This window comes from Helianthus annuus, chromosome 2 (assembly GCF_002127325.2).
Source record: "Helianthus annuus cultivar XRQ/B chromosome 2, HanXRQr2.0-SUNRISE, whole genome shotgun sequence".
NCBI classification, from domain to species: domain Eukaryota; kingdom Viridiplantae; phylum Streptophyta; class Magnoliopsida; order Asterales; family Asteraceae; genus Helianthus; species Helianthus annuus.
The window spans coordinates 171,129,244-171,145,697 of NC_035434.2; the positions used below are offsets into that span (position 1 = coordinate 171,129,244).

Here is a 16,454-nt window from a genome sequence, read left to right on the forward strand (position 1 = left end):
GAAACAGTTTAACTTCGTTTACTATTTGCTTCCGCTGAACTTATTGATTTTCGTTTAAACTTGTTGAGGATGTTTTTATTAATAATGGGGATTTTATTTATAACTTGTATGGGTTCAATGTAATTGGTGGCTCGTTATTGGTATGTCACACGCCTAACAGGGACACTCCCTATGTGGTAATTTGGGGGTGTGACACGCAGGATATATCTCAACACTCCTCCCAAAGTTCTCACATAAAGACAATATTGATCATCCATGATCCTCTGATCCAGAGAGGAATCAACATACCTTTGAGTAGCTGGCAAGACATTGAACACGAACTCCCAGGCCAACTTGGGAGTGTTAATGAAAGTCGACGGAGTAAGAGTCCGTTTAGGGGCAAAGGAAGTGGAGATAGCATCGAGAAACCCACGGGTTGTAATGTTTTTATGACGCATGTTGCGTGGCAGGTTTCACGTAATTTATTTTTAATACTAATTTATCAAGACAACTAATTTACAAAGAGCAATCAAGTATAACCAAAGATATTAACATAAAAACAACAAAATAAACCATATAAAAGTAGATGCAATATCACACAACATAGTTTAGTTAGATGTTCAACTATTGAAAAACAATCAAAAACACCATCAAAATTGATGCTTAACAGCAAAATTAATGTTGTGGAATATTTTCTAGGATTCCTAAGTGGATAATAAAACTGCCTAGATAAGTGGATAATAGAAAGTATTGGCTTTCTATGGCTAAAAAGTAGATCGAAGCATTGTAATTTGGTTTGGGGTGATTGGTGTAGTTCCCGTTGTATATGTTGTAATCTTGGATAGGTTCTGGTTGGTTTTTTGCCAGGCCGTTTGTTTATATAATTACCTTACAAAAAAGAAAAAAAAAGGGAGCCGCTAGAATGAAAACCACCCCGAGTTGTAAGAACGCGAGAACCACACCATCCGGGTCGCCGTTTACCATGATTTTTTTTTACAACTAGATGTGTATATTATAAACACATCCGTAAAAAAAAATTTAAACGCCCCCCCCACCCCCCCCTGAGGGGGTAGTTTTTTACACCACAAGTTTGGTGAAAAAAAAGAAAAAGAAAAAAAAATAAAAACATCAAACTTGTGGTGTAAAAAACTACCCCCTGGGGGGGGGGGGGGGCGTTTAAATTTTTTTTTTACGGATGTGTTTATAATATACACATCTAGTTGTAAAAAAAGTTCATGGTAAACGGCGACCCGGATGGTATGGTTCTCGCGGTTCTTACAACTCGGGGTGGTTTTTATTCTAACAGCCCCCGAAAAAAAAAAGCAAATCGTCTTCACCCTCACCTAACACCATAAATGTTATGAATAAATGCTTCCTTTTATGTTTGAAAAAGAAAAACTAAAATGAATGGTACGCATCACGACCTAAGATGCTATTTCCACCTACACAATAATGCATAGAAATTTTGATCAAACCCCTCTTATCTCATAAAAATTGCTACTTTTTTCTTTAAGCCTGAAAACATTTCTTTTTTCAACGTTTACTAGTTAAAATTACATATTTTCCACCATCACTGTTACAAAATATAAATACTATTAATATTAACTGTTGAGGTACAAAAGTTGCAAACGCCGAGAAAGACCTGTGGCGTGAAACTGAGTTGTTATCAAACTGTGGTCAAATCCTGTAGACCCAAAAGTATACTATACCACCGACTTTTATGAATTAATAAGTTATACAATTTGGGTCTGCTAGACTCCTTTATATTATTTTTTTATTACAAGCCATTTCATACAACATTTTTTTTAATCTGACATCTTTTTTTGTTTCAGCTATCAAGTCAAACATTGTAATTTTAAGTGGAGCAGTAGACCAGTAGACCCCACCTTCCACTGTTTCTTTTGTATATTTAGAAAGAAAAATAGTGGGCGTGGGTTGAGGGCATGGTGTGACACGTGGAGTATGAGGCACTCAAGACCAAAACCCAATTTCATAGGGGTATGGTGGGGTATGGCTGGGGTGGCGTGGCCAAGCCATGGCTAGTGCTCTTGGCCAATGAGATTCCGCCATGTCATGTCGTAGCCCCGCCTCATGCCCGGGCTGAAACCCACGCCAAAGGGGTCACGCCCAAAGCCAAGCCCCAACCCAAGCCCACGGGGTGGTGGCTTGGGCGTTTTCAGCCAACCCACGCCCCGACCTAAGCCCCATACCCCACAGCCTAAGAAGAATTAAATGTCATTTACCTCCTTGTAATTTGTTTATCTTTTGCCATTTCAGGCCAAATTTTAAAATTGCGTCATTTTCCTCCTAGACGTTCTTAGAAACTAAAGTACATTACTATATTTAGAAGTTTGCACATAACTCTGTATATTCTTATTATAAGTGTGTAGGAAATAAAAAAAATAAAATAAAATTATTGTTTATGAGTAAGATAGTGATAAATATATTAAGTTGAATGTGAAAGGTTTTTGAAAGATAAACAAATAAATAAAAATGTTGTTTAGTTAAATTATATAGATGGAGATGGAGATTCTAACATGAACAAATTTGTTAGTTTAGGGTGCTACTATATTAAAACTACATAGCTCCTAAACTAAAAGAAAAATTAGTGACTAGGAATAAAAGAAATAGATACTTGATTGGCGTTCCAAGGCAGAAAATTAAAAAAGATGGACGAAAGCCGAACTTTGGCTCAAATCTCGGGGACCAACCATGAAACTGTACTATTATAAAACCCCACTTATCAATCATTTTGTTTCCGTTTACACTTACCAGCCCATTCTCAACCACAGATTTTGAAGAAAGAAGATCACAAGCAAAAGAGAGGTATTTTCTTGATCAATGAGCTTTATCTTTGAATGTAGATTCTGTTCTTCTGCTTGCAACTTGATTCAATTCCATGCTACATGTCATATTATGTGTTTCTTTTTCTGATTTTTATTTTTATTATGGTTCTTCGATGTTTAGTGTGAATGTAGTTTATTGCTGTTATAATTGCTTTTAGTTGCTTGTTCTTTGTATTTTTGTTAATTGTTTCGATTTTGTGTTTCCCAACAGTTGTTTCCATAGTGTGTCTAAATTTGAAATTTTTAAGTGTTGGGAAAAAAAGTGGAAATTATCTAAAGGATAAAAAGTAAAAAGCGACTGCTACTGTAAATAATTTCATTGTTCTCTTAAAATCATTCGACTTTGTTTAAACTAAAAAAATGCATTCAACTTCAAGTGCTTGGATCATGTACAAGGCGGACGAAGCATACGCGAGGAGGAAATGACAAGGAAGGTGTCAAAAACACATGGATCTAATGAAGAAACGGTTTATTATTCTTAACACAATTGAATCCAGAACAACTGAAGATGAAATAGACACAATAATCTCTCACAACCTTATCTGCACTCTTTAAAACGGATCTAGGCTATGAACACTCGATCTCAACACAAGATCTACGAGAACTGACCAAAACCTAAGGCTGTAGGGTATGGGGGTCATGGTTGGTACATGATTTGCCACCTAGGAACATGAATAGAAGGCTAAACCACCCTCTTGATTGATCCACCATGGTTTGCATGGATTAAACCATAGCAACCATGGTCCTCCTTTCCATTTTTCAACAAATCATTTCCTTTTTTCTCTTTAGGCAAAGATAAATTAAAATAAATAAGGGGCTAGTGGTTTGGGTCATGACCACACCTTTAGGATAGTGGTTTTGGATGGTGGATTAGAGGTGGGTTACATGGCATTAACATGGAGGGTCATGGTGGTCATAAGGGTCATGACCACACCCTATAGTCTAAGAGAGAGAAGAAAAAGGAACAGAGAGATATTTTGTACACATGTGTGATTAATACATCTTATATGAAGACAAGACTTTCTAACAACTTCTCCGCGTATCCAGCCATCCAGCCCATTAGCAGCAGTTGTCAAGTCCAAGCCCAACTCCAAAGTTGTTGTCATGTTCAAGCCAAGCCCAACTCCAAAGTTGCATGTAACAAAACAAATAAGAACATAAACTAGTTTTTTTTTAACGGTACATAAAATAGTTAGACAGTAATAAAAGGTAATAAAGTAATAAAAATGTAATTATTTTTAACAGAAGGGTAATTTTGTTTGAACAATCCACTTTGATAATTGACCATATGATTATATTACAATGATTAGTGTATGGGTTATTTAACCTTACAATCTAAACGACATGACTATATGCCAATTCAAAGCATCGTGACTTTCCTAAACGTGGTAGCCCTTCATATGGAAGTTATTAAGTTTGATTTCTAACACACTAGAACCCTTGACTTCTAAAGGCTACATAATAAACACTAAAACTACTTTAACCTATTTACATAAACCACCTATTAACTTTGACCCATCCAATCCCTCCCCCCACCCCCCACCCCCCACCCCATAATATATTAATCCAAGCCTTCAATAGCTTCATGCTTTAACATCTTCATTCTTCAAGAGAATGATGTCTTCAACTGCCACTTGATCTTCTTCACTTGCACTTTGTTCTTTGTATGTGTTCTTTGAGGAACTCTCCACCCTTCTTTGTTGTCTAAAGTTATCATGTGAAGGATATTCTTCTCCTTCTTCGTGTGTACAACCGTTTGTCTTGGTTGTTCATTGGATCTTCATCCATTAGATTGGTTCTTATTTCAAAGGATTTCAATCTTCCAATTGTCTCATCTAGAGTTGTTGTGTCTAGATGAGCGAATTGTTCAATGGTTTCAACAATTTGAACGAACCTTATAGGTGCACAACTTAGAAGTTTTTGTACTAAAGTTGATTGATCCAAGACGTCTTGCCCTAGTGACAATGCTATTTAGCTTTGTGGTGAATTAATCAATAGTGTCTCCCGCCTTCATTTCAGTATCTCGAACTCAGTTCTAGGTGTTTGAAGACGTGCCTTCTCTACTTGATCTACACTGATATGCCTTGTCTTTAATGCATTCCAAATCTCCTTTGCACTTTTACAACATTCACCTCAAAATCAGCTACAACAACCAGCCTATGCTTCTTCATCTTTCACAACAAATATCATGAATCACCTAATAATCGTAACCAAATCCACCTTAAAAACCTCCGTCGTCCACCGCCACATCCCGACACTTTGTACGTCTCGGTCCAGTTTTTCCAGAGAGCCTTCTTATTTTGCCCTTGATAAAAACCTTTAACCGTGTAAATGAAAATATGAATTTTTGAAATCGAATTGTTAATAGCTGATCGGATTGTATCGGGATGTGATTGTAGTTTTTACATGTGAATTTGATGGCTGTGTTTGCTGAAAAAGATGTGAACGATCAAAAAAACTTTGATCTTGATTAAATCAAGATTGAAAAAACAGGGTATGTTTGTAGAGAGAGAAAGTTAACTGGGTTAAGACTATTATGCCCTCACATGAGCAAAAAAAAAAAGTTAACTGGGTTAAGCTATAAGGACACCATTTGTTATCATGTGCAAACGTAAAAGAGAGCCGGTGTAATTTTAGAAGTTCAAGGACAATGTCTGATAAAACATTGAAACATGAAGGACGAAAAATGCAATTTGCTTTTTAAAATAACACATTGAAATTAGAAAAAGGAACCAAGTTTTTTTTATGTATAATCTTTCTATTGCTTCCTCCTCCTGAATCTGACATTGTTTCTTATCCAATAAGCTTCACGTATTATCTTTGGTTTTCTTCTAAAACCCAAAACTCTAAACTACTAAAATGAAAAGTCTAAGGGCAAAAGTGAAATTTTTATCTAAGCTTCACGTATTATCTTTGGTTTCGACCCTTACAGTTTAGACACGTATCGTTTCGACTTGTACCCAAGGTTTAAAAAAACGGAAACGAGTTTCGAGGCGTTTTCACTTCGCCTCACCAAGCGTAAGCCTCGAGGCGAACCGAGGCGGAATTAAAAAATAAATATAAATATTATATATCTTATAAAAATAGTAATACTAACTAAATTCATCAAAATAATCAAAAACACACATAAAAAGACATAAATTGCCTGAAATTGACACAAAAACGCAAAAACATCAAAAACAAATATCTAAAACCCTTGAGGCGCATCCTTTTTAGCGCCTCAGCCCCTCTGAGGCGCACAAATAGTAGAAACCCCCTGAAGCGCGCCTCAGAATCGTTTTTTGGCCTTTTCGCCTTGAGGCGCGCTCGAGGCGAGCCGTTTTTTAAAACCATGCTTGTACCTTTTCGACACGTACCGTTTCGACGCAAACCGTTTCGACCCGTACCATTTTGAAACCGTTTCGACCCGTACCGTTTCGAATCAAACCGTTTCGACGCGAACCGTTCCACCCGAACCGTTTAGACGCGAACCGTTTCGACGCGAACCGTTTCGACCCGAACCGTTTCAACACGAACAGTTTCGACGCGAACCGTTTCCACCCGTACCATTTTGAAACCGTTTCAACGGAACCGTTCCACCCGAACCGTTTAGATGCTTTCAACGCGAACCACTTCGACCCGAACCGTTTTGACCGATACCGTTTGACCCGAACTGGTGGTTGTGGGTTCCGGGGTGATGGATTCCAATCCATTTGACAACCAAACACAATAAAAATGGAATTGAGATTACAATGTTGGTTCAGGCCCCAAACTCTACACTCACAAGACACAATTATATGAATGTAAAGTTGAAGAGGTAAACAAAAATGGCTACTGTATTTGATGAAAAGGTTACAAATATAAGCATTGTTGCTACTCCTATATATACTACAAAACTAGTAGAAAAAACACATGCAAAAATATAACTCCACGTTCATTTCCATCAAGTCCACATGCATCAAATTCGGTCAACATCGTTCCCCTTGATCTCGGTCAAATCTGACCATTTCTTTATTCTTTCAACTTGTACAGAAAGCCACAAAGTAATCCAAATAATGACCCTTTTACCCTTGATTTATTTGCTCTTTTTATTCGTAACCTCGGTGACCCGAATTGAACCCGCGACATGCGATTCGTGCGACCCGTATGAACGAACCAATTAACCCAACATACAATTCCAACAATTTCCAATTCTAATCTTCCAAATCAATCTGCAAACCAAACGCCCCTTTAGAGTTAAAGTCTTATTATGATTGGTTTTTTTTTTTTTCTTAAATCAGTGCTTAAAACTAGTATTGTAGTAAATTCACATTAAGATGATGTGGTTTTGGTTTTTTCTTCCAACCCATAGTTCAGTGCTTAAAACTAGTATTGTATTGAATTCACATTAAGATCATGTACATAACTGTATGATTGCGTTCTTATTTATTTTATTTAGTATGACAATATTCTAATTAAATAAACTTTGTAAGTAAGATTTCATTTTCGATTATTGGAGGCCCTAAATCACTTGATAATTGACTTTCTTATTTGTGTGTTCTTGCAATATTTAACTTTTTGTTGATATGTTTGCGTGATTTGTTGGTCTCGATCAGGAAAATGGAGCAGTTTTTATATGACCAAGCCGTTGCTCCTGTTGTGAAATTAATTACACGTCATATCACGAAACACCTAGGATATGTGTTTTGCTCTACAAAACATGTTACGGGCATGAAAGCTAAATTGGAAGATTTGGTGGCTAAAAGCACTGATGTTATAAACCGCAAGAACAGAAATGAAATAAATGATAAGGAGATACCTGCTCGTGTAGAGCCTTGGTTGGGAGAGGTTGAGAAGGTCAAGGATAAAGTCCAAAGCATCCCAAATGATGACATTGGATGTATACACATGATTAATAGGTACCGAGCCGGAAGAAAGGCTTCCGAGGCTACTATGAGAATCCAAGAACTTATTTCAGAAAATTCTGAGTTTGCTTGGACCGATGCCCCATTGGCTACTGGAAGAGCCACATCCTCCACCACTTCTACACCGTTATCATCGTTACCGGGTGGAGATGACTTCAAGTCCAGAGACGTGCCGTTCAACAATGCATTGAAGCTCCTTGAACAAGACGATAACAATAGTCAAGTGATAGCCTTGTGTGGAATGGGTGGTGTAGGAAAAACCACCATGATGGAACAACTTAAAAAAGTTGCAGAAGACAAGAAGATGTTTGATTTCTTTGTGAAAGTTACTCTTGGGAGAAATCCTAACATGCTTTCTATTCAGAATGATATAGCCATATGCATAGGAGGTGAAGATATACGTCAAGCGACTGTAAAGGCAGATAGACTTCGTAGAAAATTTGAAATAATGTTACAAGACGGTAAAAAAAAGATTCTAGTTATATTAGATGATGTGTGGGAGAAGGTTGACATCAAGGATATTGGACTAACAAGTCCTTTACCGAAAGGGGTCAAGTTGTTGTTGACATCAAGATACTCAAATATTTGCACACAAATTGCGGCTGATGCTTTTACCCTTCCTCAAGTAGTCCAAGTCAATGTGTTGTCAGATGAGGAAGCACAAAAGTTCTTTTCTGAATATACTGGAGTTTCTAAAGAACATGATCAAAGTCTGTTTCAAATAGGATGCGATATTGTCAAAAAATGTGGTAATTTGCCACTTGCCATCAAGATCATTGGCACAACCCTTAAATCTCAAGAAAATTATGTGTGGAGGGATACACTTAACCGTCTAAAGAATCATGATCTTGATGATAATGTTCAAGAAATGATCAGAATTAGCTATGAGTATATAAAAAAAGATGAGGATAAAGAGATTTTTCTGCATTGTGGCTTGTTTCCCGAGGACTCTGATATTCAAATAGAGGATCTGGTTAGACATGGATGGGGCCTAAAGTTGTTTAAAAATGTTTCCACTTTGAGTGAGGCTCGAGACAGGACAAATACATGTGTGCGCAATCTCGTAAACGCTAATTTGTTGATGGACAGTGAACGGCTTGGATGTGTTAAATTGCACGATCTTGTACTTGCTTTTGTGTTAGCAAGAGTTTCCGAAGGTGATTTTGCTTGGATTGTAAACCATGGCGATGTGTCCACGTGGGGTAGAGACGAAATGAATGAATCTTGCATAAGAATTTCATTAACATGCATGGGTATGTCGGAGTTTCCGCGAGACTTCAAGTACCCAGACCTCTCTTTTATACAACTTATGGACGGGGATCAGTCGCTCAAGTTTCCGGAAGATTTTTATGCAAGTATGGAAAATCTCAAAGTCATTGCATTTTTATGAAGTATATGAGTCATCTTGAAGATTTTGTTCCAGTCAATCCTTATGATCAAAGCTTTTTTTTGTATCTAAGAGACTTTGAGGTTGATGATTGTGATAAGTTGAAATACCTCTTCCCAACACATGTGACACGTGGTTTGAGGAAACTTGAACGCCTCACAATTTGGTCATGCTCTGTTTTGGAAGCACTGGTGCATGATTACAATGGCGAGATAAATGGTAAAGGAGAGATGATCATTTTTGAGGAGCTAAAGTATTTATCTTTACGTGGCTTACCAAAGCTTGTACGTTTGTTCCCGGTTGACAGTGTGGTTGAGCTACCGCAACTGGTTGAACTAGCATTTATCCTGACAATAAAAATACTTCTCCATGGCAACACACACTCTTTAATAGTCAGGTAGCTGATTACACATAAATAATTTGTATATGTCAATTGGTTTAGTTATTTCTTTTGCCAATATTATAATTAATGTATTGTATATTGTTTGGACGGAGCTATTCTTGCAGGTTAGAATTTTCGAGTTGAAAAAGGTAGAAATTAGATACATGAAGAATCTGAAGTGGATATGGCCGAGTAGTAGTGAGGAGGAATTTGAAAATATTCCCATGTTAAAAAACATTTGGGTGGAAAATTGTTATGGGCTTGAGAATCTATTTCCAACCAATCCAATGCGATTATTGAAACATCTAGAACAAATAACAATTTCAGAGTGTTCTTCCCTTCGAGAGATATTCAACATAGACTTGGAATGGAATGTTTTGGTGAAGTTGAACAAGTTATCAACATCAGCTTGCGTTACATTTTTGTGCGTCTTTTTAATGAAGAAGAGGAGTGTCACGTGTGGAGTATAAAAGGTGGTGAAAGAAACTCAAGTTTTCATGACTTTGATACAACGGGATGGGTGAGAAAACCATATGGTTCAAATACTATATATGAAAAAACTTCGCACCAATCGAGTCCAAATTTGATTCGGTTAAGAAGAGGAAGAGGTACGTACGACATTAAAACATTTCACGTCTTAGGTTGTTTAAAGTTAATAAGTATTTTTATCCCCAAACTATGTTTCTAATAATATTTTTAATTTTCAGAAAATAAAATCCAACGATTTTCTAATAGCTTTTAAAACTTTTCCGTAACAATTACTTAAATCCAATATACATTTTTGAATTACAAATATATGTGATATATATATAGTTTGAGTTTCATTGGAAAACACTACAAAATTGGGGAACTGTGGAACACTCTTAAAAATTTAACTTAACATGTTAAGAATCCATTTTTTTCGGCGCTTCTTCTTATAAATATTTGTAGAAGCATTCTTAATAAAAAAATCAAAAACTAAAAATAAAAAAAAGGTTAAAAGAAGGGTAAAAATTATTTTTTTATTTCCAATAGTTCCTACTCGTTTTTATAAGGAAAAGCGCTGATTTTTTTTAAATTGATTTTTAACATGTTAAGTTAATTTTATAATATATATATATATATATATATATATATATATATATATATATATATATATATATATTTAACTGTTTTTTAAACATTTTTTTATGTTTTTAGTTTTTGATTTTCTTATTACAAATGTTTCTACATTTATTTATAAGAAAAAGTACCGAAAAAAAATTAGAAAAAAAACTAATTTTTAACATGTTAAGTATAATTTTTAAGAGTGTTCCCTGGTTCTCCATTTTTTAGTGTTCTCCAATGAACCCTCCCCGATATATATATACATATATATATGGGAGGGTTCAATTGAAAACTCATTTTATTGTGAAAACTCGAAAACTAAATAAAAAAGCCTAAAAATCATACCAGATTTTTTTTTTAATTTTTTTATAAAAAATCGCTACTTTTTATATATAAAAATATTTTTTTTTCAAAATAAAAAAATTTGTAGTGCACATGTGCAATAATACACATGTGTAGTACACATATAATGCACATGTGTAGTACAAGTTTTTTTTTTAAATCTTTTTTATATATAAAAAGTAGCGAAAATTTGGTAAAAAAAATTGGTATGTTTTTTTAGGTTTTTTTTAGTTAGTTTTCAAGTTTTCACAATAACTAGTGGTTTTCAATTGAACATTCCCCTATATATAATGTGTGTGTGTGTGTGAAAGATCACATCAGAACTAATTTTTGCCAAAGAATGACTTTTAGGACTCTAAAACCGACTCAAACGAACAACGATTCAACTCATTTCAGCGGCGTTGGAACTGACTCGTTGAATCTTACGATCTTAGATTTTATAGTTTAGCTTTAATGAGTTCCAACACTATTGTAATGAGTTATCAAAATTCTTTTGAGCCAGTTTCGGAATGTATGAAAATCGTTCTTAAGCAAAAAAAAAAATAGTTCTTAGTGTATGTTAACATATCAGTTCGTTTGTTTTTTGTTTTTTTTAATAAAGGGGTGGCGGCGCAGTTTGTTGCCCGTCTACCTTCTATTTTGATGTAACTTAACAAAATCCATCTAATTCAACTAATTCAACTGAAAATCAAAGTGATTTTGATGCATGCTTGATAAATTAGAGTTTACAACATCATCTCATCATAAGGTTTGTCAAAAATCTATTATATGTAGAAGTAGTGATTTCTTGATGAACCTTATGATGTGCAGTTGAAATAGGGATTGTTGAAATTGTGGTAAAATTTGTAGTGCCCATATGATTTGAGACAAACCCTTGATGAATAATGGTAGAGAAAATGTTATGATTAAGTATTAGGGTAATATATAAGTGGGTTTTTGTAGATATGTTGAACACATGAATTGTGGTAGTAAATTTGAGAGTAAATTGCCATTTTAGTTCTTAACGTTTATCCAATTTGCCATTTTAGTCAAAATAGTTTTTTTCGTCTCTGGGTCCCTGACTTTTTCCTTTTGTTGCCATTTTGATCACAGACCCTAACTCCATCCAAAAACCTCATTTTTAACTAGGGGCATTTTGGGGATTTTCATTTTAAATCTTTTCAATTGCCATTTTGATCCAATTCTAAAAAATCAAAAAAATTCTAAAAAAATCAAAAAAGTTCTAAAAAATAAAAAAAATCATAAAAATAAAAAGGAAAATTGGTATTTAATAAACCAACCTTTGCCCGGTTGGTAAATAATAATCCAACCTACAGAATTGGTATATAATAATCCTACCTATTAATATGTTGGTACTCAATGAACCTCCGTTAGTTTTTTTAACTGAAGTTAGTTTTTATTTTTTATTTATTACACAAACACTCTCTGTAGTTGTAATTTACTAGTTTTAACTATGAGTTAGTAGCCAAAATGGTCCCTGAGGTTAATAGCCACAGCACCGCCACCGCCACCGCCACCACCACCACCACCGTCACCACCACCACCGCCACAGCATCGCCGCCACCACCACCACCGTCACCACCACCGCACCCCAGCCTCTATCAACAACACCACCATAGTCTCCACCGCCACCGTTATCATCACCACCATCTTCACCGCCGCCGCCACCGTCACCACCTCCGCCGCCGCCATCGCCACTGCCTTTTACACCACAAAACAACCCACAAAATGATGAATAGACTAAACATTACTACAGCAATAACAATAAATATCACCAGTCCCTCCTCCATTACCACCACCGTAGCCACCAAATGAACCGGCAAGAGAATTTTAGAACAGATAAAATATATATCTAAACATGTACCGGCCTATGTTATATATTATCCTCAAACGAATGCTTTACTATGGTCTTAGCCCATCTTAATACGTAACTTATACCGGAAATATTAATTAATTGACAACTATGCCTTAGCCAATCGTAATACGTAACTTATACCGGAAATTTTAATTAATTGGCAACTATAAAATCAACCGTTGAAAATTATTAATGGGAAACTACTTGGAATATGCATATGCATGAATGCAGAATGCTCCCTTTTTTGTTCACTGTGGCGGTGGAGACTATGGTGGTGTTGTTGATAGCGGCTGGGGTGCGGTGGTGGTGGTGGTGGTGGCGGCGGTGCTGTGGCGGTGGTGGTGGTGACGGTGGTGGTGGTGGCGGTGGCGGTGCTGTGGCTATTAACCTCAGGGGCCATTTTGGCTATTAACTCATAGTTAAAACTAGTAAATTACAACTACAGGGACTGTTTGTGTAATAAATAAAACTTAAAAACTAACTTCAGTTAAAAAAAACTAACGGAGGTTCATTGAGTACCAACATATTTATAGGTAGGATTATTATATACCGATTCTGTAGGTTGGATTATTATTTACCAACTGGGCAAAGGTTGGTTTATTAAATACCAATACTGAAATTCTAAAAATCATAAAAATTCTAAAAAAAAATTAAAAAATCATAAAAATAAAAAATTCTAAAAATCATAAAAATTCTAAAAAATCAAAAAAATTATAAAAATCAAAAAATTCTAAAAAAAAAAATTTAGAATTTTTTATTTTTTTAGATTTTTTTAGATTTTTTTATTTTTTAGATTTTTTATGATTTTTTGATTTTTTAGAATTTTTTTATGTTTTTTGGATTTTTTGTATTTTTATGATTTTTTTATTTTTTAGAATTTTTTTTGATTTTTAGATTTTTTGGATTGGATTTTTTAGAATTTTTTTTATTTGTTAGAATTGGATCAAAATGGCAATTGAAAAAGATTTAAAATGAAAATCCCCAAAATGCCTCTGGTTAAAAATGAGATTTTTGGATGGAGTTAAGGTCTGTGATCAAAATGGTAACAAAAGAGAAAAGTCGGGGACCCAGAGGCGAAAAAAAACTATTTGGACTAAAATGGCAAATTTAGACAAACCCCAGGGACTAAAATGGCAATTATGTATTTGATGTTAATATAGTGAGCTTTAGATGTTAATCGATTATACTAGTCATATTAACTTAATAAGGTGGGAAAAGATGGGCAATTGTTGAAGTGAAAACTTAATAAACTTGGTGTAAAAATCCATGCCCATAATGTGTTTAATATAATGCCTAAGTGATGTGAGTTGTTGAAAGGTGTGGAAGAAACATAACATGAACCTTGTAATTGAATACTTACAAGTTTATGAATCATAAATTGTACTATGGGTTCTAAATGATAAATCAGATTGAACTCTATAGGCAATTTGGGTGAAGCATCGAGTGGTCAAGCCGGGGCGGACACGCGCTTGAAAGGAAGGCTTTAAGGTACGTGGCTTTACACTTCGTTGTGTTTTTGTTAAATTATGTGTAATTTGTGTATGACTGAATAATGGTAATTACTCATAAAGTTTGGTTTGTTTAAAGTGATGGATTTCACATGGAACAACCAAACGGGTCAAAATAAGGAATGTTGATGAGTTTGGTTTGTTTAAAGTAAGGGATTTCACATGAAACAACCAAATTGGTCAAATAACGAATTAATAATAAGTTTGGTTTGTTCCAAGTGAGGGATTTCACATGAACAAACAAATGGGTCAAAACGAAGTTGTAACGCATACCGAAATGGGTGCAGGAGTAATGACTTCGGCATAAACCCAATTGAAGGGTTAAATTTACGAAGGCATGTATAAACTGGGTAACGAGAACTCGAACAATAAGTCAATGGACCCGGATAATGGGTCATAATCGGAAGATTGTGAATTCTTGAAAATAATTCGGACTAATTAAGTTCAGCCATTAAAAGGTTGAACGGGTCGAATAAGCATAAACGCAAACCGGGTAACGGATGCGTGAAACGCAAATTTAATAACCCGGGTAATGAGGTAAAGTCGTAAAAATGATGTTCTTGCGAAAAAGATGTAAATTTCATAGTCTCGATTGCTTAAACATGCAAACGGGTCAAATAAATAAACATATAAATTTAGAACCGATAGCGTAAAACATAAAGTTATAAACCCGAGTTATGGTTTTTTAAGATAAGAATGTTGGCAAATGTTTTTTGGTCACGTAGAAACAATTTTCGTGCAAAACGGATTAGTAATCGGGAAGTTATGGACATGTTTGTAAAAAAAAATGGACAAGAATGGGAATGCTGCAGCTGGGCTGCGCCGTAGGCTACGGCTCCCAGCTATAACCTACGGCTGGGGATGGCTGGAAACAACAGAAAAGGGGTGCCGTAAGTTACGACATACATGTCGTAGCTTACGGCGGGTCTTCTCACCGTCTTTTTGTTTGTTTGTTTTGGTAGACTGGGGTTATCAAACTATGTTTAAGCATCATATAACTGACGTGTGAGATGATATTTGATATATAGGTGATAGCTATGATGTTACGGATGAAGATTAAGCATAACGAAGAATCGAACACAACCGAAGATCAAGCTTCCGCTTTTTGTTTAGTTGTTTTACGAACCGAACAACGTTAACATGTTGAAGTGTTTTAAGTACTTATGAAGTTTTTTTTTATCAAACCTGAAATTTTGTTTGGACGTTTATTTGCATTACTTGTATATAAATGCAACACTTTTATATAAATTTTTAGTTATGTAAGTATGTATCTTACAAGTTGGTAATCAAAGCTCAAGGTTAAAGATTAAATGTGTTCGGTTCTAGGCTTGATCTAGACATCCGGTAAGAATTAACTATGAAATGAGTTTCAATTGAAAATACTAGAAAAGAAAATGATTTAAAGTGTATGTGAGGGGTGTTTTAATACACTCAAACCTGGGAATTACACTAAGAATTAATGGTTAAGGCAAGTTATATACTTGACCAAACCGAAAGAGAAGGATACTGTTTTGGTCAAAAATTACCGAAGCAATTAAGTGATCAAATTTAGTTTGTGAGGTAGTGTGCTATTGATGTTTGCAAAAATGTTTTAACTTGATTGAAAATAATAACAGTTTCTGGATACAGTTCAAGGATATCAAACTGTAACAGTTAATAGATAACATACAAGAAAAGTAAATGTGGACACGAGATGTACGAGGAAAGCCCTTGATCAATTTAGATCGCCGGCACAAAACCTCGGGAGCTGACAATCGCCAGCTGCCTTGTTCTTCTTATTGCTTGAATAACCAGGATAAAATGTCAGGATAATGCTCGGATCAGATCTAAGTGTTACAACGATTGTGAATTGTGAGATTTTGAGTGTGATTGCAACTAAAAATGAGAGAGTGTACGATTATGAGAGCTGGAGAGTGTGTGTTTCCTATGATTCGGCACCCCGTTTATATAGTTACATGAATAAACAAACTATCCTATTATTCCGGGATACTCTGCATATTCTTTAACGACCATTGCAAACCACTTCTTTCGGCTTCAACGCATTTCTTGTGCTGACTGTGATGATGTCTGAGATGAATGTGGTAAGTTGTTTTTGCATATTGTCTGGTTTTGTGATGTCTAGTCTTGTGCTTTCAATGTGTTGTTCTGTATTTTTATTCTCCTTGATTGTCTGTGATTGTTAAGAG

General features: G+C 35.3%; 1 protein-coding gene across 1 annotated transcript; it reads left to right on the forward strand.

Moving 5' to 3' along the window:
- Positions 1-2,695: 2,695 nt before the first annotated feature.
- LOC110926628 (probable disease resistance protein At1g62630) lies at positions 2,696-15,516 on the forward strand. The gene is made up of 5 exons (XM_022170348.2): positions 2,696-2,805; positions 7,400-9,492; positions 9,603-10,085; positions 14,183-14,248; positions 15,297-15,516. Exon 2 carries the CDS (start codon positions 7,404-7,406, stop codon positions 9,096-9,098), a length of 1,695 nt encoding a protein of 564 aa, XP_022026040.1. The 5' UTR covers positions 2,696-2,805; positions 7,400-7,403; the 3' UTR covers positions 9,099-9,492; positions 9,603-10,085; positions 14,183-14,248; positions 15,297-15,516.
- The last annotated feature ends 938 nt before the right edge of the window (positions 15,517-16,454 follow it).